At 39.0% G+C, this 27095-nt stretch overlaps 1 protein-coding gene across 3 annotated transcripts in view; it reads left to right on the top strand.

Annotated features, from left to right (window-relative positions):
- The first annotated feature begins 13366 nt into the window (after nt 1-13366).
- RAB28 (RAB28, member RAS oncogene family) overlaps nt 13367-27095 on the top strand; it is a 71228-nt gene continuing 57499 nt past the window's right edge. The window contains exons 1-3 of one of the 3 annotated variants that reach the window (XM_074904535.1): nt 13367-13764; nt 21118-21214; nt 26422-26510. In XM_074904535.1, coding sequence (XP_074760636.1) covers nt 13687-13764; nt 21118-21214; nt 26422-26510 — 264 coding nt within the window. In that variant the 5' untranslated portion in view covers nt 13367-13686. The remainder of the gene's footprint in view (nt 13765-21117; nt 21215-26421; nt 26511-27095) is intronic. The other 2 variants (XM_074904534.1, XM_074904533.1) reach the window with 2 other exon arrangements.

The raw sequence follows: 27095 nt of genomic DNA, 5'->3' as shown, positions 1-27095 counted from the left end.
TGTATCCTTTTAAAAGTATGAAGGTCATATAAGAATGGTGTAATTAGAGTAAGTGATGAAAACTTTCTGGTCAGGACTTCAAAACACATCAAATTAATAATGAACAACTTGAGTAAGGTGTTGCAAATAATGTTAATTAAAAATGTCCACGTGCAGTCCCTTTGAGGGCATGTGAATAAATATCTAACAGTTTCTATTGGGGTCTCAGTTTATACTGAAAATGAGGAAGTCTTTATAATTCATAACTATTACAGAGTCTTTATGAATGGTCTTTCTCATATTTCCCACTGGAAACCATTAGATAATCTGTTTTTATTATACAGAGCCAAACATTTGGCTTAATATTTTTGTTTTAGAACAGACCACAGAATCGTGGGGATATTAGCCATCTCATAATTTTTAGGGGTGCCTTAAAACCATGTACATTTATTCCTGTCCTGAGAGTTTCTTAAAGTTACAATCTTTGATCCTTGTTCTCCTAAAAATGTTACCCAAGATACATATAAAACAGGCATTAAAGGAGTTTCCTACTCTTATGTTTCTTCATTAACCATCTACCTTACCACCCACCAATGCTGTGGATTTAAGAGTCTACATAATTGAGTCTGTAAATTAGCAAAAAAATCCAGACAGCTGGAGCAACCAAGCAGTAGATGGTACATTGGCCTTAATGTTCTCATATTAGCACATTAAACAAGCAGAAAGGGAGTTTTTAATTATGCCTGGGTTTTTTTATGGCAACAAGATACATGTCTTTCCCTGACCTTCTTGCAAAGTCGATATACTTTTGGGGTCAAAGCTGAATTAAGAGAGAGAACAAAAGTGCGTGGATTGAAGGATTATTCTGAGTATCTGAGAAAGGTTGTAAGTAGGAAGCAGTGAACTTCAAGTGCAGTCCAAACTGGTGTTCAGTGTTCTAAACTATGAGTTATTCAGCATTTCAAACTGACAGCTTGTAAATGTAAATTTTATTAAATTCAGAGCAATAAAATTTTGTAAGTTTCTGTCATTCTGAATTTTAGTGGCTTAGATTGAAGCCTCCAGCCTTTTAAATCATAACTTGTACGAGCACAGCTCTACAGCATTCACCATTCTTAAATGTGTGTTTTTCAAAACCTCATTATTGCCTCTGCTCACAGAATATCCTTGTCAGTATCCAGGTATGCATGTCTTACGTTGATAGGCTGACAGGTCTCTGTTGTGTTTGCATCTCTTCGTTCTCACTAAGCAGAAAATAAAACAGGATTAGCAGTGATATCACCCTTCAGACCAGCCAGATTTTCTCCTTTGATGTCCAAAAAATTTCTTTGCATGTGCATGGCAAAAGTCTGGCTCAAGGATCCTTGTTTTGCACTTGAGACAGACATCGAATGATTCAGTACAAATGAAAACATACTAACACCTATCAGTTAAAGCTGAAATCTAGCAGGAAATATTTTTTTAAAAGTTCTTGCATGACAAAGTAAGGTCAGTGGAGATCTCCGGTAAAGTTTTAATGGATAACAGAGCTTGAGGAGAAGGTAGTTTTGTGTAGGCAAAGGATTGCAGGAACTTGGCCAAACAGCTCAGACATTTATGAGACTTTTTTTTTTTTTTTTTTTTTTCAGAAGATTACAGCTGCCACTGAAGCACCAAAGTGAAGTGACAGGATTGCACAGCATCCAACAGGCTTGTGTTTGCCAGTGGGGATGTAAAATCCAGCCACTTCACTTGATGTGCTCCAGCAGTCACAGATACATATGTCAGCGTGCATGTCTGTGGGTGTGAGTGTACATTTGTCCATTTAAAAGGCACACTACAACTCAAATATCATATTTTCTTCTAAAATGTACACTCTCATTACCAGTAAACATAGAAAATCACTCCAAACATTTCAAATTGTCTTGCATGGTGGGAAAGATTAAAGAGCCAGCACATCTAATCACAAGTCTGAATCTTGGTTCTCATGGTACTCTAGATGTGTACTTTTCATAGTATTTCATCAGGTCTGTGTAATAAGATATGCCAGCTCTCAATTCATTTAATATATTGCCAGCTGAACATGAATTTTAGTCTGTTACTAACCAGCAGGAATTTTGCCTGAGTAAAGTAAAACCAACAGGATCTGATCCACTACTAGATGCTAAAAGGATATGTGGTGGAAACTTCAAGTCACTGAAAATAATATCTAATCTCTCATTAGTAACAGTTGCATCTTCTCAAAGCCTTAATTGGAAGGTTTCATCTTTGTCTACTTGAGTACGGATTTAGATGTGCAAATTCTGTCACAGTTGTTGCTTTCAATTTTTTCTGGTGTTCCTCTCCTAACTATCTCTTCCTTACTATTTCCTGTATTTACTGGGTTGCTAATATATCTCTGTAGTTTGGCTAAACATAGATCTGAGATAAAGCCATAAATATATGCCATAATGCTGTAAAGCTACTCCAGCTCCTTCAAGAACGCCTATAGTTTTGGCAGAGATAAATGAACCGCCCTCAAAGATGTAAAATTTCCTGAGAGGAAATTAGTTTGGGAGCATATAGGCTAGTGCTAGGCAAAAGCATTTTGGGTGAGTCATAACTTTTGATACCACATCAGAAGAAAATCAATACAAAGTAGGGTTTTAAAAATCATTTACCCCAGATATGTAATTCTGCTGGTCATACTCACTTACGGATTTCTGGCAGTTAGTTCTGATTTTAGTTTGTCATGTGCAATAAGAAAGATGGACAGGAAAAGTATCTGAAATTCTAGCCCTTTTTCATTTCAGCTGAGACACATTATCTCCGAGCTGTGAGCTTTACTGTGTTAAATAATATCAATAATATCCGAGAAAGTATGTTTATCAGAGCTATGACAGGCCAGCTGCTGAATCAGGCTGTGATGCCAGGACATCAGCTCTCCGGTTTGCTGGATGTCACAGTAGCTGAAGAGGCAGCAGGGATTTGTGCCTGACCTCACTGCTCATGTCATGGCTTAAGTGACTGATGAAGACGAGTTCATGCAAAGGCATAAGGCTGTGGTGTGGGTGAGGAGTGGGCGCACGTTCATTCTGACAAATTTCTTGCTGTGGCAGTAACCGTGGGCAGAGGTGTGGTAGCGAATAACGGAGGGGGTGGGGATGGTAACATCATGAACGGCTGCAGCTGTTTGCTCTCTGAACGTGAGTCAGAGCCCTCTGCCACAGTGGGTAGTGACACCAATGCCTGTCGGGCACAACAGACATTTCAAAGCTGATTAAGACATGTTACATTCAGGTATTCAAATAGGGATCATTTTCTGGCAAAGTACACTGGGGAAGTTAATACTTCAGTCATCTTTGCCTTAATTTGTTGACATGTCACACTGAAATAGTACAGCTGATGAATGGCTGGATGGTTTGTGGATGTTGACACTAGCCTTCATCCTCTCTTGCCCTGTCTCCTACATAGTCTCTAACAGTGGTACATAGATGAGTAGGAGGCTACTAGACAACACCTTACAGACATTTCAAATTAGTTTTGGACAGGAATGGCTGCCTACTCAAGAAAATCAGGCTAGGGTGTCTGCAGTTAGTGCAAAGTTACCTCTCCCATGAAAGTTTCACAGTAGAGTGTGCATCCAGCCGAGTAATTCCAGACTGAATTATACACCTGACTGTACTGCTTGTCTATTCACAGCAGCTATAATCAATCTGCAGTCAGGAGCTCAATTCACTAGGAGATGTACAGAGGTCTAGCAAATAGATCATATTTGTTCCTTAAAAGTTGCAAATTGCAATCTAGAGATTAAAAAATCCCTGCCATAATCATAGGAGAGAACCAAGAAACAATGAGACAATTTTATCGAATATGACAGATGATTGTACTGGATTATCAGTACTTTCAATCTGTCAGGATACTTACAGACAAGGAGGCTGAGCAGTGAAGGAATGGAGGAGTAGTAGGGTCTTGTCTGTTCACATCTGAGTCCTTTTGTAATTGGACTGGTAATTTTTTTTTTTCCCATGCAGTATGGGAGCTTCTTGAAGAGCTATGCAGATGCATGACCAAAATAATTCAAAGTCTGGAGAGATCCCTTTCTGGAAAAAAGCTCCTGGAATAGGGATTCAAGTTTTGCCAAGTGGATCACAACCCAGAATATTTTTCTATGCTATACAGAGACTAGTAAAATAAAGTCTAGGAGTCTGGGGAACTAATTAGGTTTGAGCACACTGAAAGCATGGTTGGTATGTGCTGCAGTGAACACAGTACTGCGTGTTTAGGCATAACAATCATGACTATAACATCTGCAGTTTAGTGTTGGAGATAAATGTATTTTTTTGAGAGACTGAGGTAGGAAACCCTGAGCTCTAATCTTGCCTTTGAGGCTGACATCATATATGATTTTGAGCAGGTCAGTTAGTTAGACTTGGCAAAAAGGGGGATTGCAGTGGGTTTCCCATGTCAAGACTCATTCAACTCATGTATGTGCAGTTCCTTGGATGGAGATCAATAGCAAATGATTATTGTTGGAGAGGCTGATCATAAAAATGCTGGAAGGGCTATATTCACTATCATGGGAGTCTTGAAAATCACTTGCAATTAATATTTTTTTCAGAAAATTGAGTTTGTCTTCTTGTGAATTGTTCACAAGTAGATTGTATCTTCACAGATTGATAGATTATATAAAGGCATTTACTGATGTACATCCAAGGGATTTCTCATATTCAGTGTGAAAAAGAATAATTAATAAGGACCTTCAGGCAAATGGAAAATAGGATACATTGCAACACAGATTTACTTCATGTGTCAGATTAATGTGACAGTTTTCTTTGCTGAAAGATTTTTTAGGCAAGGGCAATATGGTAGTGTATTGTGTTTGCACGGCAAGGTTTTGGTAGAGGGGGGGTACAGGGGTGGCTTCTGTGAGAAGCTTCTGGAAGCTTCCCCTATGTCCAATACAGGCAATGCCAGACGGCTCCAAGATGGAGCCACCGCTGGCCAAGGCCGAGCCCATCAGTGACGGTGATGACATGATGTGTCTCCATGACAATGTATTTAAGAAGGGGGATAAAAACCTGTGCAACTGCAGCCGAAGACAGGAGTGAGGATATGTGCGAGAAACCACTCTGCAGACACTCAGGCCAGTGAAGCGGGAGGGGCAGGAGGTGCTCCAGGCACCGGAGCAGGTTCCCCAGCAGCCCGTGGCACAGCCCACGGTGAGGCAGCTGTGCCCTACACCCAGGGGGGTAACGGGGGAGCAGATTGCACCTGCAGCCCGGGGAGGGCCCCACGCCACAGCAGGTGGATGCCCAAAGGAGGCTGTGACCCCGTGGGCAGCCTGTGCTGGAGCAGCTCCTGGCAGGACCCATGGGGAGAGAGGAGCCCACGCTGGAGCAGGTTTGCTGGCAGGACTTGTGACCCCGAGGGGGACCCACACTGGAGCAGTCTGTGCCTGAAGGGCTGCAGCCCATGGCAGGGACCCACGCTGGGGCAGTTCATGAAGAGCTGCAGCCTGTGGGACGGACTCATGTCAGAGAAGTTAATGGAGGACTGTCTCCTGTGGGAGGGACCCCAGCTGGAATGGGGAAAGAATGTGAGTCCTCCTCCCCCTGAGGAGGAAGGAGTGGCAGGAACAACGTGTGATGAACTGATGGTAACCCCCATTCTCTGTCCCCCTGTACTGCTAGGGGGGGAAGGAGGTAGAGAAAATCAAGAGAAAAGTCTGGGAAGAAGGAAGGGGTGGGGGGAAGGTGTTTTCAAGATTTGTTTTTATTTCTCATTATCCTACTCTGATTTGACTGGTAATAAATTAAACTAATTTTCCCAAGTGGAGTCTGTTTTGACTGTGACAGTAATTGCTGAGCGATCTCCCTGTTCTTACCTCGACGCACGAGCCTTTCACTATATTTTCTCTTCCCTGTCCAGCTGAGGAGAGGAGTGATAGAGTGGCTTTGGTGGGCATCTGGTGTTCAACTAGGGTCAATCCACCACAGATAGATATCATCTATGTGGACTTTCTTGATAGAGAGTAGCTACTCATTAAGTCCGAAAGGTGGAAATTAGTAGATAAAGTGAAGACGGGAGAACTAGATAAAGGGAAAATGATGATGGATATTACTGAAAGAAGTATTAGGTTGCAGGGGATGGGATACCTCAACGACAAACTTCAGGTGCAATCTCATGTAATGCATTTCTTTATGAGCTGCCCACTAAAAGCAGGACTGGGCTGATAAATCAGTGAGAGGATGTTGGAAAGCTACAGAAGAGGCTCAAAATATTGGGCCAAAAGAACGGGATAACTCTTTGGTCTGAAACACTTGATGTGGGATAAGATTCAGCCACATAAAGTGCAAGGTCATACACTTGGAAACCAGTAACTAAATCTTTAAGAGAAGTTATAGCTAACAATTTAAGAAGAGAATGAGATGGCTACTAGATCTATTGGAAATGTGATTGTGAAAAAAAGCAAATGCAATTGTAGCACTCAGTAATAAAAGCTGAGGGAAAGGAGGAGGAAGGGGGACATTTGAGGTTACGGCATTTGTCCTCAGCCTCCCAGGAAGCATCCAAACATCTACCTGCTGATGAGAAATAGTGAATGAATTCCCTTTTTTGCTTTGCTTGTGTGCATAGCTTTGTTTCACTTATTAAACTGTCATTATCTCAGCCTTCATTTCTTGCTTTTGCCCTTCTGATTCTCTCCCCTATCCTGCTGAGGGAGAGTGAACAAGAGACTGGGCAGGAGCTTATCTGCCAGGTGGGGTCAATTTACCACACAGAGTCAAACCACTGGGCTCTAGAACAAGCTTCCAGCAAGAACGCAGGGGGCAAATGACTTTCCTGCTTTTGTGATGGAACCTGATGTCTTTCTTCAGGAATTCAACAACAGGACACCACTGATTTGGGTGGGTCCTTCCAAACCTGCAGTCCTAGATGCTAGAAAATGATCAAAGAATTATTTTCCTTGTTGTTATAAAAGGAAGAAGAAATTAATGGATTTTTGTTGGACTGGTAACAGACGAACACTGTGAGAAAAACAGCTTTCTCCATTATTCTAACAAGCATTGTAGTTTGGAGACAAGGAACAGGAGTTCCCAGTGATCCTGTCTGTTCGAGTGGGAAATTTCCAATTTGTGTGATCTGCTCAGTAAAAGTTAGATTTACTTCACGTGAATTCCAGTTGTCTCTTCTATAAATTAGTTCTTCCAAAGGTCTTTTTGATCCTTTCTCTAACAGTTATTGCTGTCATTTAGCCTGATTGTTGCTGGATTTTCTACTCTGATTTGGCTAGTGTGCTTTCCTACAATAGTGAGAAAAAGTGTTTACCACACTGAAAATGTGGTGTGGCTTTACTAGTACATTCATCTAGTGGAAAGACCAGAGAACTTGTTTGTGCATTCACACAACCGGAGAGAAAGTTTCCAATGTGGGTTTTTCATGTTAGCTGTGGCCAGAACTACTGTTCATGTCTTAAATACCAGCCAGGTGTCAGTTAGCTATTCCCTTTTCACAACGCAGGGGAAATTCAGCACCTTACACAAAGAAAAAAACTTCTACTTACTTTACTCTCCTCTCCTCTCCCCAGTACAGACAGCTTAGAAGGTGATATTTTGTTTGGGACCACATTACTTGGTCACTTCTGAGGGAGGAGGATGCGGTTAGACTTCTCTTAAACATTTAGCTTGGCCTCTATAGTCTTGTGCTTGGTGAACCTCACTGGTCCTGTTTTACTGGGTAGTTTGTGGGGAACAGCTGGCTAGTGGTTCCTCCCTGTTTTATTAGGCAATGTAGTTCATAAAAGTTGCGGCCTTCATTTTAACCATATTCCTGTGTGGAAAGTCTTGTTCACTGCAGTGTCTGGGCCAGAGACATTTACATCACTGTAATCACAAGCACTTAAAGCAGTTATTCCTTAAATGACCTTAGGTAAGCAGGAAGCAAGATGGAAGAATGCCCTTCCAAAAGCAAGGATTTCCAACTTTAGTAGGAACTGTTTTTTACATGTACAAACCCAAGTGATTATTTACCATTTCCACTCAGTTGTCAGTCTAGTCGGCAGCATTAATCACTGAGTCTGACTCAAAGCACAGTAATCAAGCAGTGCAGAAGAAAAGACTATCTGGTAAAGACATTAGAGATGATACTGATGAAGCAGAAACAGTTCGGTTTTTATTTGCACATTTCTCGTGCAATTAAAAGTAACAGCTGCTTTCTACTCTGCTCCAGAGCCGAGTGGCAAAATCAACCCAATAATGCAAGTAAATCTCTTATTTATTTTTAAAATGCAAATTTCACTTCCCCCCCCCCCCCCCCCCCCCAGCATTTTCTTTTTCCTTTCAAGAAGGACACTTACCTTGTTTGAGCAGATGTAATGGCAATTTCCACCTTGAAGAAGAGGAGCATCTACGGATCCCAGCTACAGAGACTTAAAATAGAAAAATTAATATGAATGAAACACAAAAGGAAATCCCTGTGTTTGTATAAGCACAGGAAGAAAGAACATAAGTTAAAAGAATGGCTTGTATTGGTAACAGAGGACACAGCTCTCGTTGATCACCCTGAAATGTGTTGTTTCCATCAAGCACCGAAGAGGACAGGCACAGATGACTCCCGAGCTAACGACCCTGCATTCCTGAGGAGGATGGCAAAAAGGTTGCAGGCTCTCACACATGCCATTCCTTTTTCTGTCAGCCCAGATTTTCACATTTAAGCTTGATTTGCACCTCTTCTCAGAGCCTGGGAGAAGCATACACATACTTCCTATGTAGGTAGTGGTTTTTGGCTTTTTTGTAGATACCTGCATGTAGGAAATGCAACCTTACACTGTGTTCTATACAATTTACACATTCACAAAGGTCTAGTTTGCATTTGTACAATTTGCATTTGCAAACATAGTAGACTGTGTGTGCCACAACTATTTAATCAGGGTAACTTAAGAACAAGGGGGGAAAGGAAACACAGCTGCAACTGTGCTATTTCTTCTTCAAACTGAAACTGATTACCAACAATTGCTTTCTAATGAAACTGGAACAAAATGGCGGGAAAAAATACAGTATTTCTGATTGCCAGCTCGAAACGTGAGCAGAAATGAAAAGCAATGGCTTGCACTGAAAAATGCGACCAGGAGCATGTGGGGGAAGATGTGAGGGAGGGAACTGGTGGCATCCAAGAGAGACACAGAAATAAGCAGGTCCCAGGAAGAAAAGTTCCTTTTGACCCAGATGAGGAGTGAGCTGGGTACGTGTCTCTGTCTCCCATGAGGGAGGAATGTGTTGCACAGGATGAGTGGACTTCGGGACAGTGAATTTTAAGAGACTCCCACACTTGTCTCTGACCTTCAGAAATTCCCATAGATCTTTCCCAGCACCAGCTTCCTACAACACCCACTTAACCCTTCTAGCCCCACTTCCCTCCCTACATAAAACCTCCGACCCCTCCACCACTGCCTGTCTCCTCTCCTAAACCTCTCTGGTTCCTCCTGTCACATTCCATTACCTCTGTCCCCTCAAAACTCATTCAGCAGTTGTAGTGATCCCACTTAGGGAGAGCTGCCAAGCCTTCAAAGACTCGAGCCTTTTCAGCTAAAACTGAACTGGAACAACTTCAGTGATAATCAGAAGATGAAGAACCAAACCAAGTGAAAATATTTCTTAAACTCACTGCCAATCTGATAAAGGTGGAAGATTTAGTAGTGGCATAGAACAGTCATAGAACAATCAAACAAACAGCATAGAACAATCAGTCTTACAGACTCTTAGAAGTCCACAATTGAAAGTGAAAATCCATGTAGGCTAAATCTAAGCCTTCTGGTTTGCTTTTCTCAGCAACCTTCCATGGACTCCTGCAAGGTGTTTTCAAACACCCAAGACTCCACTGATCAAGAATTACTGGTTTAGGAAATTGAAATTAAGTCATATAGCTCTTCCCTGCCTTCTTCTGAAGTACAGTGATAGGAAACTGTCTATACCATTTATTTTCACATATTAAGAAGTCAATTTAATTCAGTAGAAAATGCTCAAGCAAAATAATAGGCCAAAACTTGACAGAGAATGGGGATACAATTACTTTCTTATTTGGAGACTAAATAAAATATGGGAATTTTTCAACTGTTGCCATCTCACTTATCATTGGTGCTCTCAATTACCAGTGGATTACCAGTGAAATTTCTTCATAAATAATATAAAGTATATAGAAAGTACAATGAAAAACAAAAGAGCAAATATCAAAATACTGACTGTTCACTAAGCATTATGTATTTATTTCCTGTGTCACTGGGTGACTCCGGCATTTCTCAGTGAAAGCTCTATTCAAAGGTACTGCTCAAGGATTTTTTTCTTAGTATTCTAAAAATGCAGAAGAGTTTCAAATTATTTGCATACTGCCATCGATGATTTTTTTTTTTTTTTCGACTGCAGTGTGCTCTGTTTGTTAATTCCAGTGCTTTTCAACATGCTTCATATATTTCCTTTACCTGTAAAGTATCAAGCAGGTCAAGACTAGCTTCCTTTCATCTATAAAATGTTGTTCATATTTAGCAAATAACAAACTAGTTAAGATTGCAATGACAAAACACTGCAATTTGAAAACCTCCCTAGAGGGTACCATACCACTCCATATAAAATAATCACACCACACCATTAATGTGCTTGCTGAACACTGACAAATCAGATGTATAAAGATTTGTAGTCTGATTGTTTGCTCTGTTGTGCTAGTAAAAGTGAAATAATGGTAAACAACACTATTTTGTAGTTTCATTGTTAATCAAAGCATTAACTCCACTGGGCAGCTTTAATCTTGTACATTGATTTTTTATATAGTAAAAAACAATTTTAGTACATCCCTGTCATCCATACACTTAAAAACTGCAAGGACGCTCTTGGGGGCTGAGTTGTCCAATTACATTACTATGCTGTCTCCTGGGGTAGTTTCCCATCTTTCTTGGCAGTCAACAGCAAACATGCATGTTTATCCATATCAAGTATTCTTAGTATTTCCAAAATTATGCCTTAATATATAAGTGCTTATTTAAGTAGATCAGATACACAGCCTCAAGACAACTTTAAGCCCATGAATGCCATATTCAGGATGAAACAGTTCTTCCTATACTGTTCACTCATTTAGAAGATGATGCTAACTTTTAATAAGCTCAGGTGATTTATGGAGGAAAAATTTATATAATCTAAGAAGAAAATTAATGTTGGGGTTGTGTATTATAACACACACTTTGTCATATTTCAGATGAGAATACATGTAGCCTGGAGACTTGGAGCACCTTCCTCTCTGATCACCCTGCTTTTGCACATGCAGCCTAAACCCCCTTAATTCTCATCTTGGGGGTTGAATAGAACCCCATGTCCTCCCAAAAGTTCTGGGAAGCTTTGAATTAATATTTCTTGTTCTTTCTTAATGTGATTGAGGTAAAATTGGCAGGAATATGAACAGTTCCATCAACAGTGGTTTATCAGTCACGTCTGCCCTGATGCAAGATGTGGAGCTTTTAAATGTCTAATGTCAATTGTACAACCATTTAGTATGTCAGAAATCACGAAGGAAAATTCAATGTTTGTCTCTGTTGCTCTTCCTTCCAAGAAATGTTGTTCAGCTGAGCCGTGATGCTGATCTTGCTGAAGAAAACTTGCAGTATAATTAGGCTAAAAGATGATTTGAAGTGGAAAACAGTTGATGAGTAACATGTTTAATTTGTTTTGAAGTATGAAGAAAGTGACAAAGACGTGTGTCTGGTTTTCCATTAGAAATTATGGTCTTTGCTCCCCCCCCCCTTTTTTTTTTTTTTTTTTTTTTTCAGAATGTCATTGGGAAAGCATTTGGCCTCAATTCTGCAAACACTTGAATCCATGAGTAATAAGGAATCTTCCTGATCCTGCTGAAGATTGAATAAAACAGTGTACTGGAAATTTCTGACATACATTTCAAAAAGAAAAGCTGAAAGAGACTGAAACAGGAGTGATTTCTGTTCAGGCATTACATAAAGTTGTTCTAAAAATTCTTAGCTTGATATTGAATCTATTAAAGTACATCTATACTTTAAATAGTTTTAGCTGTCTCTTGTGTTCCAATTGTGTAAACTATGCCCAAAGAATTGTTATCACTTGCCATGCTGGAAGGGTATGTCAAATAGGGGCTTGCAGAGATCTGGTACTATTGGATATCTTTAGTAATGACTTTGGAATACAGAATATGGTTCTCGAAGATGCAAATATAACCAAGTTGGAAAGGATAGCATGCATTTTGGAGGACAAGATTATAAATAAAATTATATTGACAAGTTGTGCAAGTAGCCTGAAATATAGAATGAAATTCAATGGGGACAAGCAGAAAGCACTACAGTTAAACAGGAATAAAACCTCAAAGTGTATGAAATTCTGATAACAGGAGGGGATTCAGAGGTTTTCAGTAAATCAGAAACAGTATGAGTCAGCAATGTCATACCGTGAAGAAAGCAAACATCATACTGGGATATATAAACAGGAGTCTCATACGTAAGACACATGAAGTAATACTTCCACTCTACACAGTACTCATAAGGCCTCAACCAAAGTACTGTATCCAGTTCTTGGCACACCACTTCAAGAAAGTGGAGGGAGGCCAAGGGAAAGCAACAAGAATAATCAGAAGTCTAGAAAAGACAACACAGGGAAAGACTGAACGAAGAGGAGTTGTTTAGTCTATGGAAAAGAAGACAGACTGAAGACACACTGACAGTTTCCAAATACGTGGAAGTGCTGCAAAAGAGGTTATAAACTGTTCTCCACCGTCATTGTGCATAATAAAATAATGGTTTACAATTCAGTTAGGGCTATGTCACCAGGTTTTCTTACTAATTGACTATATGGATAGAAAAGTTCTGAGTAGAATGCATAAGGAAACTGTGGTGTCTCTATCTGGGAGGTTTAGGAGAAAGTTAGGCAAAGCGCTGTCAAGAACTGCTGAGCTGCAATGTGTGGAAATGAGGCTGGACTCGGTGCAGTGCTTGCTATCGTATTTGCTTTCTCTGTTATCACATTTCTTTTAAAAATATTAACGTATCTTGTTGCTGTGCAGAAGCCCAGCCAGGAAAGGGACTTGGCCACGGAGGTGGATGTAGCTGGAATGAAAATGCAGCCCCTCGGTGGAAGCGGATCGCCTGCGCTAGGAAGCACCGCAGAGGACCGGTTTTATGCTCTCAGAGGAGAACTCTCAGGGAATTTCGCGGTTTTTATTTTCCCTTTACAAGCCTCCAGGTCTCCCGCCGGAGCTGCCCGTCCCGGGAGGGCCCCCGCCCGCCCTGCGGCCGGCCGGGGGATGGCGGCGCCGCCCCGCGCCCCGCCCCGCGCCCTCTGACCGCCACGTTCCTTAGTGACCGCGGGGCGTCACCCGGGGCTGAACCACCGCTGCGGCAGCGGAGAGCGGCCCGAACCATCCGCCCGGCCGGGGGGGGCGGGAGAAGCGAGGGCGTCGCGGGTGCCCCCTGCTTGCTCCCGCAGCGGCTGTTGGACGTGCGGCTGTAGCTCCCGGCCGCGAGCTGCCCTCTCCCCCTCCCGCCGCTCTCTCCTTGGTTTCGTCCCGCGCGGGCCATAGCGACGACGGGCGCACCGAGGAAGATGGCGGCTCCGGCCTCTGCAGCGTCGCCGGCTCTGTGAGCGCGGCGCTCGCTCCTTTCCCCCTTCCCCTTCTCGCTCCTGCACCCCGTCCCTCCCGGCTGCCCTCCGCCTCTTCTCCTTCCCCGCCGGGGGCGTAGGGACCATGTCGGACTCGGAGGAGGAGGAGAGTCCGGACCGCCAGCTCAAGCTAGTGGTGCTGGGGGACGGCACCACTGGCAAGGTCAGTGCTGGCCCTCGCCGGTAAAGCCCCGCTCCTCTCCGTCGCCGCGGTGCCCCGAGCCCCCTCCCTGGCCTTCCCCCTCAGCGCGCCCCTCGGCCCTCCTGCCGAGGAGGGGGCAGCCCGCGGCGCCTTCCAGCCCGTCGCGCTGGCCGGCGGCGTGGCGCCGGCTGACTGCTCCCCCTTCGCTCCCGGCCCTGCGCTTCTCCATCTCCGTTGTCTCCCCTGCGTGTGTGGGGCGGCGGCGTGGCGGAGAGCCGGGACGGGCCCTCACCGCTCCCCAGCCGGCGGCTCTTCGCTCTGAGGCCGCCTGTGTCCGCTCCGTGCTCGGCAGTGAAACCCTCTAACGCGGTTTCCCTCCCCTCGCGGCACCCGAAGAGGCTTGGTCAACAATACGACTTTAATCCCATTTTCCTGAGCCTTAATAAAAGGACTGGCTAATCACGTAATTACTGTGGTGCTGCCTGGTACGGAGTTTCCCACTGACCCCCGTGCGCTGCAGACCGCGCACTGGTGCTTCGGCTGGACTTGCCGGAATAGCCCCAGGTCTCCCCCGGTGGCCGGCAGTGCCCGGGAGGGGACCGGGGCCGGGGCCGAGCACGTGAACTCGCGGTTCCCGCCGAAACGACGGGCAGGGGCGGTTGCGTAGCTGGGTCTCCAGGCTCTCTGCATTTCGCCTTCAGAGCTAATGACCTCCTGAGGTGGATAGAACAGTCTGCATCTATTCGAGTTATTGTTGCAGAGTTTGGAAAGGCAATTCTGGATCAATTTACTTGTTGTTTGTGACTTTTATGGTTTTATTTTCTATCTATAATCAACAAAATTAAGTTCTGTTTATAAAAGTTTGTTTAAGAACAAGTTGTCTTTTTGAAAGAGAAATTTTGGCTAAGTGAAACCAAAGGTGACAAAAGAGGCTGCTTTCTTACCCATTAAGATATGTTCACGTGTGTATAGTAAAGAACAGTAACTATCTATTGCCGTATGTTGCCTGAATCCTTTTGTGAGATACAACAGAAAATAGTAATTTTATTGTGTATTCGAAGAATACAGTTTTTACTGTATCACTAACTTTTGAAAATGCTGGGAGGCAGAAAGTCTGCCTGCCTCACAGTTCATATTCTTAGAGGTGGTTTAAATGAACTGCCTGTCACTAATAGAAATAAGCTCTTAGTGAAGGTTCATGCATGGTTTTAAGCTCGCTTATGCAGACAGAGCTCTATGAAGAAACAAAACATTTTTTTGTCTCCAGCGATTCTAAACCTAGACTGAATGGTATTGTATTCATCTGAGTCAATAGATGGGCAATTCCAAGGCGACTATGTGATGAGAGCATAATAAATGCACAGGATTGACAGCTGAAGTGCTGTTTCACTGGTAGTGTTCCCCAGGAGTTTTCCATTCAGACTGAGGAATTCTTTCACTACTGCTGTTCAGCACCTTGTGGCAAGACCTCTCACCAAACATGGATTTTCAAGCGTTCTTGAGTTTTGATGTATATTCCTGCTGGTTCCTAGATCTCACGCGGGAGCTGCCACTCACTGAATCTCCTGCTGTCTCTAGAAACCCCGTGCTTCAAGTGCAGTTTATTTTGCATGAGCAGCAGCTATGCTGTGGTGGGCTGCTTTTCCTTCTGTCCCCCCTAGATGATGCTGTAATAGAGGCTTCTTCCAACCATCCTGATGGCCTAGCAGCAGACACTTGCAATAATAGATTTATTGTAAGATCTTGTAGAAATAAAGAAATGATTGGGTCATGGAATGGAAGAATAAAATGTACCTAGTGCTATTTCAAGGACCTCAGAAGACTAAATTGTTGAGGTTCTTCTCCTTTGTTGGCTACTCGTTCCGCTTACTTGTTGAAACATATGTATGTCTATATGTTTTCAAATCTAAACAGCCTGCCTCACATCTGGTTCACAGCTGGTCTTTACACACATGCATACTTAGCCTCTTATTTACTGTGCAAGACACTGTTTTTTCTCTTCCTCTATCACTGGGATCATTGAGCAGGAGGAGTGTAGGAAATAATGGAATATATCTTTGAAATATTGCGTCTTGTGTTTAGTGTGAGATGTTCACATTTGACTTCTTTCCATTGGTCCCCCACCTGCCAAAACAAAAGAAAAAAAAAAATTTACCTCAGCTGAGGCTGTCTGGTCTTCAGTTCTTCAGGGAAAAAAATTGACATCTTTGTGAGTCAGCTGGCTGAAGGTGTAAACTTGCTTTCTTTTCCTTGCTAGTTGTTTAGAAGCAATGTGATTTCAGTATCTGTGTGAGGTTTGGTAGCAGTTTAAAAAAAAATCAGTGTCAGTTCAAACTAAGGGTAATGTTTGTGTTTCCACTAGCTAGGAATTGTTCCGTCTGTGAGTCAAGGAAGGAATGTTGTGCTTCTATTCTTTCTTTTGCGGTGGTTGAATGAATAATTGAATACTTAGAATTTTAAGGGTAGGAATAAGCACTGCTGGAGCAAGCTCTAGGAAGAGACGAGTAAAAAGGGAAGAAGTAATGAGAGAAGTGAGACAGAGTAGAATCTGAAAAAGTATTAAGGTAAAGTAGAGAAGCTAAGGAAATGGTAAATTGAAAAAAATTGAGAGACAAGATTGGTTAGTAAGAAGATAATAATAGAATTATTGAACTAGACAAACTAGGAAAACAATCTGAAAAGAAATTGGAAGTGGGGACAATGTGAGATGAAAATAAACAGCAATTATTAATAACAGTTGGCTCTTTGATTTTGATTATAGGAAGGAGCATATATACACACAGCAGCCTTACGCATCTAGGTTTTAAATCAACCCACTCTTCCCAAGCCAGAATGATTTTCCATTAAAATAAACCAGTAGTACTAGTTTGGATTGAAAAAAGTGATGCTGTGATCCAGATATTTCTGTTCTTGCTGTGCACAGATGGGCTTAATATTGAAGTATCTAATGATACTGATTTGAGCTAGAACTACTCTGATTTGGTACTGTTCCAGATTGGTTTGGGCTTCTGGAAGCAAGTCTTGGAGCTATTCATGGAAAGGGAGGTCCTGAAAAATAGGTGTGCAGGAGAAACAAAGCAGCTGAGGTCCTGTCTTTCTGCCACCTGTTGCAGCTGGGACTAAAGTGTGGTAGCAGAAACATCCTACCGTTTCCTTCTCCTCTTAATAACAGATGATGAAAACGAAAGAGCTCGATGTGTTGTGGGAGTTTGCAGGAGGTAAAATGTAGGCTGGAAAACAGAGTGATGGCCTGCTTGCTTTAGGATTTTTTTAGGATACCAGATTTTTAAGCATTATGCCAATTCTGGGTCTTGTTATTACACGTGGGCTCAAAAACTTCATCAATGTTGACAAAAACATTGTTGTTACTGTTCAGTCTTGCAAGTGGAAACTTGCATTGTGTCCTGTGCAGATTGGCCTAGCTTCGTAGATCCATGTCTAATGTCAAAAAAGCCTTGATAATTTTCTCTTTTCAGTGAAGTAAGTTTCATAAGTAGTTAGCTTCAGATGACAGAACTACTTCCTTTGTTTACAAAATACTACACCCCCACCCCTCACCCCTCCCCAACTGTACTGTTCTCAGTGAGAAATTCTTTGTGTTGGATGTTTATGTGGTTTTATGCTAATTAAAGAATTTCGTGATTTAGCCTAGTGTTTCTTTTCGTGTGTCTTAAAATTCTTGCCAGTGGGTATAGGACATGACAGAGAGATAAATGTTGCCGTGCTTGGAGAATGGTATGGACGATCTAGAAGGGAGTGAGGGAAGGGATAGATACATATTGCCTTTTGGAAAGTGGATTCTCAATTGGCTGGTAAAGTTGGTATGTGAATGAAAAACTCATGGCTTCAGAACTATGTGCTTGCATCCCACTGAATTTTGATTTTAATTTCTCTTTCTTACAACTATGTTACTAAACTTTGGTATCGCTTTCTGAAAGCTTTCTTCCATAGGATTTTACTCAAAGAATTGTCATTGGCAGGGTTTTGTCTGCAAGTTTCTGTGTTGTCCTGGTGAGCAGTCAGTGTCAGAGCTAGCTATCATTGTTTTTTCTGTTTGACTTTCAGTTTATTTCAGTTTATTGACTTTTCAATTGATTTAATAAATAATTTGCTTTTTTTCCTATTTACTTGGTGTATAGGTGTTTAGGAACAGCACGGCAGGAGTTTATACTGCGAGTTGTTGACACTGAAAAATAGAAGCAAGAAATTGTCTTGTCTCTCCTGTGAAGTTTAATTGCATCTTTGTTTCCAAAAAACCTCCCCAAATATCCCATTGTATATTGCACTTAGAATACTGTGGTTTTTATGTATTAATTTTTGCTGCTGTCCTGATTGCTCTTTGTTAGAACCCAAAGACAAGCATATTTTTGTCTGAAAGGAGGGAGTTTGTAACACCAACTGTCAACAGTGTATTGCTATTCAGAACAGCATGTAAAGATTTGCTTTCATGTATTTAAGATAAATGTGTGAACCTGCTAAACTGGGTCCAATGGAAAGTTGCCATCAAAGTTGGTGGCCTGGTTGTCTTAGTAGGGATGTGAAGGAATGAGGACTTCTTGATGTCATTATGATCCTCTGATCTCTAATGGCTGAAATTTTATGCATGGCGCATAATCTTTTTATAAAATGTTCACTGATCACTTACTTATTTTTACAGCTACAGTTCTACTGAACCATTATTTAACTTTGGTTACCTTTTACATGGATTATACTCAACATATCCTTACAGGCAAAACTGTCATGCAGAATCTTTTATGGCAAGCATGGCAGAGAAAAATTTTAGGATTGGAGTATTTGCATTGTAGAGGTACTTGAATATGCATTGACATAACTTCTTTTTTACTGTTGTGGAGAAGTTTGAACTGTTGCTCTTAGTATTTTGTGGATAAACGCTTGTTCTGTGAATAAATAGAGGACTCTAGTCTGGTAATCCAACACCTTCCTTGAGGTCTAACATTTATTAGAAAAAAAAAAATAAAAAGGAGTTAGTCAATGATTTTCTGCTATAAATTCCTTTGCATTCAAGAGCACGGTAGAGGAAAACTGTTTAAGAGAACTTTACCATGCAGTTGATTACTTGCTGCTCTTATTGGTTGGCTGTTAATTGAATGTGTGTTGTTTATTTTTACTAACACCCCTAGAAGCCCTCAGGGAATATTGAGTGTCACAGAGTGATAAAGCTAATATTTACTGAGCCCTTAAAACAAGAAGGGAGTGGTTGCTTATTTAATGAGGATCTAAATTAGTGTGTTGGAGAATATAGAACACTATGATATAGTCCGATGACATTTTAATCTGTGCTCTGGGTACTGGTTACTTTTCTGAAAATGAAAATTTCAGGGAGAGGAATATTTGGTGTATTCCTGCAAGGTTCTTGTTCTTATGTACAAGGAGAGGAATATATTCCTGAAATGTTCTTATCTACATCTTCAAGGACATGACAGATTAAAAAGAATGTGTTTGTAATCTTGACATGCTAACTATTGTGACTAAAGGAATTAGTTCTACTGACTTTTTCAGTTCTACAGTCTAAATCTGTATTGAATTTTATTTTGTGCATATTGTTAGTATTGCTGTAGGCAGATGAATCTTCTCCCGATTCATCCTCTGTGGTCTTTACCCTTTACACAGTGATGTAAATATATAAGCATATTCATACCATTTCTAGTTTACTCGCTTTCCCCCCATTTATTTATTTATTTATTTTTAATCCTCTCAGGTCTTGAGTTCAGTAAAGTAAATGAAAACGTTGCCATAGTCTGTAACTGATTTTTTTTGATTGCTTTCTAAACATGTTATCTGATATCAAAATACCATTTATTATCTATGTATGACAGTGATAGGAATATAATTGAGATTTAGAAATAAGAAAACAGTAAGTCTTCTGTTATTTACTTCACAGGTTATTTAATAGTTGAATAAATGTTTGCCTATTCATACTAGAGCTTAAATGCTGGAGCTCTGATGGTCATGTTTTCATGCAAAAAAAGAGTAAATTACCTTTTCCTCCTGTGTACATTTGACATTATTAGCATAATTTAGATCTTTGTTATAACCATTCTATTAATAGAATTTGCCTGTTCTCATTTTCAGAACTATTGGCATTATTTTGCTATTGGATTTTTAACTAAATGTGCTCTAACAACAATTTCTAATAGCAATTGATGTGACCCATCTCTTCAGGTCTCGATGAGCATAAAGCTGACAAAAAAAATCATTCTTGCTCATTTTGAGTTTTCTCAGACAGTGTAAAGGTTTTGTGAGGCCGTTAGGCTTTTTTTCCCCTAAATATGTAAAGTCATATTTAGAATTTTTTTTCTGGCAATTTGTTGTTAGGTTTTCGGATGTCATGTCAACAAGACATTTGTAAGTGTAATTTGATGTAGGATGTATTTTATATAGGTAACATTAATTTTTAATATAGTATTTATTTTTTTCCACAACGGAAACTTTTGTATTCTTTATAATTGCATCTCTCTTTTTTTTTCCTTGCCTTTTTTTTTTTTTTTTTTTTAACCTTAGATTGTGGGGCTTTTATTCTTTACTTTTTCTTTCTTTCCTTTTCCTTCCCCCCCCCCGCCCCCTTGTATGGAGAAATGAAATTGCTATTGAAGGAATATAAATGCCTTGCTACATTACTTCATGAAGGTTAGTTGTGTATCCTTTAGCAGTATGTAGGAAAAGCTGATTATTAGGTTAACAGTGTATTGGTCTACTTCATAAATCCACAAAATAGAAATTGAGGAAATAAGTTTCCAAAGTTCTGCTTAAAGGAATAATTCTGCAAATGTGCATTCTTAAGTTGTTTTTTTTTTTTTTTTCTGTGTAAAAGAAAGTACTCTTCCTATCTTAGACTTCATGTAACCCCTTATCCTGAAGCTTTGATGTACAGTGGCAGGAATCCTGCCACAATTTGGAGCCCCTGTGGGACTCTGCACTGTGCAGATCTCTGTTTCTTCCTAGAAAATTGGTCTAGGGTCGTGATATTCTGTACAAAGGAAAGACCCTAATTTTGGAAAGTAATGCTTTTAAAAATAGTAAGTTCTTCAGGTATGGATACGGTCACTTAGATTTGTGTCAATTTGAGCATACTAATGATACCTCATTTAAATCTCTGTAATCTTTTGTAATATGAATGTCACAGTGTCTTTGAAATACAAAGGAAATACGCATCTTGCTTCTTTTTGCATAAGTTAGTAGCCTTTGTCACCTCCTCTTATTATGTTGAAGTTGCCTGCAATGCTTGTCAATCCAAATCTGTGAACACTGTCAACATGCATTGATTGAAAAAGTGCTTAACTGTATATCATACTTCTGGTTTGACATCAAGTTTTTTGCTGTTTAAAATCACAATTTGATATTGTTCTGTTTTAGACATCCTTAGCCACACGTTTTGCCCAAGAAACATTTGGAAAACAGTACAAACAAACCATAGGACTGGACTTCTTCTTGAAAAGGATAATATTGCCAGGTAAGAGAATAAAAACTGACACTAAAATGTTTGGCAGCCGTAAGACTTGCAGAAACAGATTCTTCAAAGTAATGTATACTAAATAAGCTCAGTACAGTGCTTTTTATGGCAAAGTAAATTAGTTATTCAGAGAAAACTTTGTTAGTATGTTCCTGCCAGGTGACAAAGGGTTATACATTTGTGATGTATATCTTTAAGTAAAACACTGAATTAAAATAAAAGGAATGCTATCTGTATTCATGATTTTTGTTATCTCTACTTGAGTGTACTCACTGTCCATGTGGATAGTGTAACATGCAACAATGAGATGGAACTTTAAACATATTAATTGAGAAAGTATATGTGCTTTGAAAGAAATAATTTATATTTTTTAAAATTAAATACACAACTTGTATTTGAGTTGTGTAAGAGAAGCATAATGCAGCTATGGAATCGCAGTGCTCTAATATGTGAATGCTGTTTTATGCAAGGCAGCATGAAATTGCTGGCATTTAATAGACCACTAAAATTTAGGGTCCCTCGGCACTCATAAAAATACAGTTTGAGCATTCAAGATGTTTCAGTTCACGACGGCAAAGAAACTATTTAGATGCCAGTTGCAGCACACTGCATGGAAAATGCAAAGAAATAATTAAAAAAGAATAGTCACTGGTAGAAGTTTGTCTCCGAACAATTGGGGGTTTGAAATAAGTCTTTTCATTGATTGATGGTTGCTCAGTTTCTGAGTATGAAAGTATTTTATTAAATGCATTTTCTTCTGGCTTCAGAAATCAGAAGAAGCTAGAAAAAGTGTGTGTAATTATTAAAAGTTGTTTGTAAAGATTTGATAAAATTGATGCAAATTCTGTAGTTCTGTCTTTTTTTTCTTGTGGAGGGTGGAAAGGGAAGCAAACCCAGAAATGAAGCATTTTAGTTATAACCTGAAGTTATAAGAAAATACATACAGTTCTTGAACTTATTTTGTTAAAATTACATTGCCAGTAATTTCTTGATTATGTTTATATATTTTCTTAAGTGAAACGGAATAATCTTTTCAGACTATTCCTGCATTCACTATTTTGATTTGGCCATTTTTCTGTACTTTTTTAGTATCTGGTGAGTGATAAAGTACCAAATTTCAGTGCTTATTTGTCCATAAAATCAACAGAATAATTTTTTTATTGTCGTCCTCATGGCTCTAAAAATACCAGTGTGCATAATACTTAACAGCAGTACTTGCAAATGGAATGTGTACACAAATCATGCAGTGTGCATGCTGAGAACTTGTATTTTGAAAGTTTTTTTCCAGCTGTTAAGCATACAGAAGCTATTAGTACATTACTGGGATTCTAAATATTCTTGTTGAGTGGAAAATTTGGAAAATTATCAACTATTGATTCATTGATGTGTTAATTTATTCTAGTTTATTTTGTAATGAAATCAGAATGTAGATGAAAATAGCACCAGAACAACAGCAAAGTCTGTACATCTATTTTCCTCATTTATCTTTAACAAAATAGTAACTTTCAAGGAATGTCTTCATATTCAGGAGAAGTGTTTTTCTTTAGATAGTCATTCTGGTTTTGACTGTGCCTATATATGTGTTTAGGTATATATGGATTTCTGTGTTTTATAGGTAAACTGGTGGTAGGGAGTGAGAGGGAAGGAAGAGAAAAGGGAGGGAGATAAAATTGCTAAATACTGGAATGAAAAGCATTACTTAATTCTAATTTCTAGGTTAGTTCTGGGTTTGCAGAGTTGCTATGTTTACTTGAAATATTAATTCATACCACTGCACAGAATTGTAATGTGTATATAAGTAGGAAAAAAAGCCTTTATTTCATTTATTTAGTAGGAGCACTGATTAATAACTATGGTTCAGTATTTGAATTTTCTTTTTTAAATGCAAGCAGAGATTTCAGAAGTTAAAATTACTGATCTCTAGAATTGCACAGAAGTTTATATTAGGCTGCATTAAAAATGCATTTTAGCTTGTAAAGTACTATTTTCCTTTTTTTTATTTTTAAAAATAAAATCTGTATTTCTTTCCAGTTGTTTTAGTAACTGCTGCAGTTTTGCAGTAAAACAAAAATATTTTGCATGATAAAACAGTATAGTTTAATACAAATAGTAAAACCTTTGATTAATTTTGAACAATATGACTTTGAGTGTTCAACTGTTGACAAATTTTCTTCATGCAGCTTGTTAAAAATATTTTTTCAAACGCAAATCAGGTTCAGTATATTTATTGATGCTGTATCTTGTATAGTCTGGATGCAACCACGGTGTAGATTTTACTGCTTAAATAGCATATCTGTTAGTCAGAGGGTCTGCTAATAGAGATTCTTCAGAGCCATAGTCAAATACTTTTAGGAAGGTTGTGGGTACAGTCCAGTAAACAGGATTCTTCTGTTAAAGGTTTTTTTTTTTTAAGTTGTTAGTGCAAAAAGTGGGCAGACTTGTGTTTTTAGTTCCATCTTGACTGTGCAGCACTTTAAGTAAGGTTAACCAACACACCAAGTATACTTCTGCAGAACCACTACTGAATCAGCCCTGTGGCTTCAGTTCGTACCAGAAACAGCCTAGATATCTGGACTGTGTTGCCTTAGTTATTTTAACTTTACACCTGTGTGCATTTTCCACAGAGTAAAGAAGGGCTAGTGTTTTCTTGTTCCTTATCAGAGTAGTACATATTATTTTTATAGGATTCTTCAATTATTTTTATTGGTATGTTAACCTTGTTTTTCAGAACTGTCTTACTGCGCTTGGTTTATTTTTGTTTTGTTGTCATTCTCCAGTTTGTATGTTCCTCTTAAATCTGTGAAAAAATAGATTTCAAACTCTGCAGAAAACTTCATGTGTTACTATCATAGTTGTTAATCAAATATTTGCTAGGCAAATTGTCCAGAGTTTTTCCTTTGGTCAAGGTAATCCTAGCATCCTTCTTTCTCCCCTCAAATCAATCTGATCGCAAACCAAATATTATAGGACCTCACTGAAAAAAAGGGAGAATGAATCATTTTGCACTGGAGGTGATCAGGATGAATTCAGTAGTTGGTGACGTCTTACTTAAGAACTGCTTCACCTTAAATGAACATTCCAACCTTTTTTCCCCAGTTTCTTTTTTTGTGTTGTTACTGAATAGTTCATAATAGTAGATTTTTAAGTTGAACAGTCACTGTTAGACCATTTGATTTAACTTCTTGCATTAAAGTTTCTCAGATGATTTCATACAGTTGTTCAGATACTAAGCCCAGTACGCTGTGCATGGTTATTACTCTTAGGAGGAAGAATGAAGTTAGAAACTTTTTAAAGCATTTGAACACAAAATTAAACACTTGAAAATTGTTGATTTTGAAAGTGGTAATATTTATAAAGCTTTTTTTCCAAATAGCTGGCATGAATGACATGGTGAATTTCCAGTAGAGTACATACAACCAGTTAGAGGTGGAATACTGCAGCATGGTGAGCGTTTGAGCATGTTTAGTTTGCTTACCCGCTGAGGATGCATAGTCATTTCAGATTGTGGATTGACCAGTTTATCCACGGCATGTTTTATGGAAGACTTGCCTGCATTGTTTTCAATCACTTACATTCTAAGCTTTAAAAATAATTAATTAATACATAGTATATGCACTGTCAAAACAAATAAGCGCTTTATTCTGTGGAAGGTTGCCTTTATTGAACTGGAGTGTTTATGATATATTTATTAAGCTCCCTGTAGAAATTCTTTATCTTCGTAGTAGATAAAACTCACTGTAGCTCAAATGTACTGTGAATAGATTATCTCACATTCATCTTTATATATTTGACATCAAAGTAGCAGTTTAGGAAATCTGTGCTTTTAACCAGATTAAAGCAAGATGCATTATAAAAACATAATGTGGTATTAAATATACCACAAGTAGCATATATTCAACTATACAGTTCTATTTTGCTGTTTATATTCACCGAGTGCTGTGATATATTTCCATGGAGCACACACACTTGCATAACTAATGTGAGTGTGTTATAAATTGGTATCTGAATGGATCACATTGTATAAAATCCGGTTGTTAATAAGATAAAACAGTTGAATTAAGAGTATATCTTTTTTAGCAACCCAAAATATTGGGTTCTTTTTCACTTGGCTCAATTGTTGTGATGTGGAATTTGTTGCAATTTTTTTTTTTTTAATCTAGGAATAAAATTTATAGGCAGTTACGATTATTTGTGAGTATGTAGAATTGTAAATTAACATGTAAATTGTGTGAGTTCTATGTAGATTAGAATAATTTTCATCAGACTTTACTGTATCAGATTTTGGGGCTTCCAGGTAATTTGTATAGTTTTGAACAGTTCTCACCACGCAAAATGAGCCAAACGAATATGTTTGTTTGCATGTGGTGACATATACTGCTGTTTATGTTTAGTCTGTGGGTTTCTGAGTTATTAATTTGCGAAATAGGTGTAACTTGTAGGATATTGGATATTCTGTATTTGCACTGATTTTTTTGTTACTTTGTTTTTGAAAACCTGTTAACGGTTTCAACGTAGTTTAGAGACTTTAGAGTAGGAAGGAAGACCTACTCTTGGTGCAGATTCTTTGAAGATGAAATTAAGTAAATCGTGTCAAATTTAGTTGGTTTGGGGTGGTGGGTGGAGGAAATAATCATAGTTTGCATTCTCAACTTAGATATGTGTCAGTATTTCCATTTTTTAATGTGTCAGCTATATAAATCTTTAGCTGTTTTGTACTAAGAGCATCACTACCAAAATACAGTTACTGTGCAGATTTTCCCTGCTTCTAGATTTGTAAACAAAATTTGGAATGGGAGAGGGACAGAGAGTATGAAATAATGTGGTTAAGTTGGCATCAATTGTATTACCTCTCAGTTCCAAGTACCACGCCATTGAGCTTTTTCTGTAAAGTTTTCATGTTTCCTCAGTGAAAAATGTTACATAATTGCTAGTCAGGAATGAAATTCCATTTATCTTTATATTAAATACGTTAATATTTAGCTATAGTTTTACTGCATCTTAATGACTTAGCTGGACACAGGTGACTTTTTTCCAAATGATACTGTCATCTTTGTGTTGAAATTTAGTTACTATTTATTGTATAATTGTCAAAAGCTATTACTGTTGATACGCTAGAGCTGTACTACCTGCTGTGATAATATATTTTAAACTTTTTTTGTATCTAAATTTTCCAGGTTACACAATATCTGTATCGTTTTCTTTTTCAGGAAATTTGAATGTTACTCTTCAAGTGTGGGATGTAGGGGGGCAAACAATAGGAGGCAAAATGCTGGATAAATATATATATGGAGCTCAGGTACAGTATAAGTGATGATAATTTTATCCATAGTAATTATATAAAATTCATTTAAACTTTGTTCCTAAAATTATATATATATATATATCTTACAGGTTGTTTTGTAGATCTCAAAAATGTTGATTCTCTGCTTAATGTGAACTTACTTGATATTAAAAAGTAAGTCTAATTTTGGTATGTAGTTAATTTTTTAGAGCTGCTTAAAAAGAAAAACAAGGGTGAGCATTTGTAGATCTGAATAACTCTCAAGAACAGATGTATGTTTCCATGCTTTGTGTCTTGAGTTAAAGAAAAGCAATCATAGTAAATAGTACAGGGTATTTGGATATCCACATGGTAGATATAGAGTCTGCTTTTAGAACAGATGCCTCCTGGGGGGAGAAAGTAGAAGGAGGAAATTAAGAGCAATCCTACACCGTTAAACTCATACATGCAACTGGGGTTATAAGAGGGCAAACAAAAGGAGGCAACCAGGTAGCTAAATATTTTTGCAGAACTCCTATCCAATGAAAATTAATTTTATCTTGAGGTTAACTAAGTAATGGTTGTGAATGGTAGCTAAATATTATAACAGAACCTGAGTTA

This window comes from Athene noctua, chromosome 4, assembly GCF_965140245.1.
Source record: "Athene noctua chromosome 4, bAthNoc1.hap1.1, whole genome shotgun sequence".
NCBI classification, from domain to species: domain Eukaryota; kingdom Metazoa; phylum Chordata; class Aves; order Strigiformes; family Strigidae; genus Athene; species Athene noctua.
The sequence above is the reverse complement of the archived record's forward strand: the minus strand, read 5'-3'. Positions and strand labels throughout refer to the sequence as shown.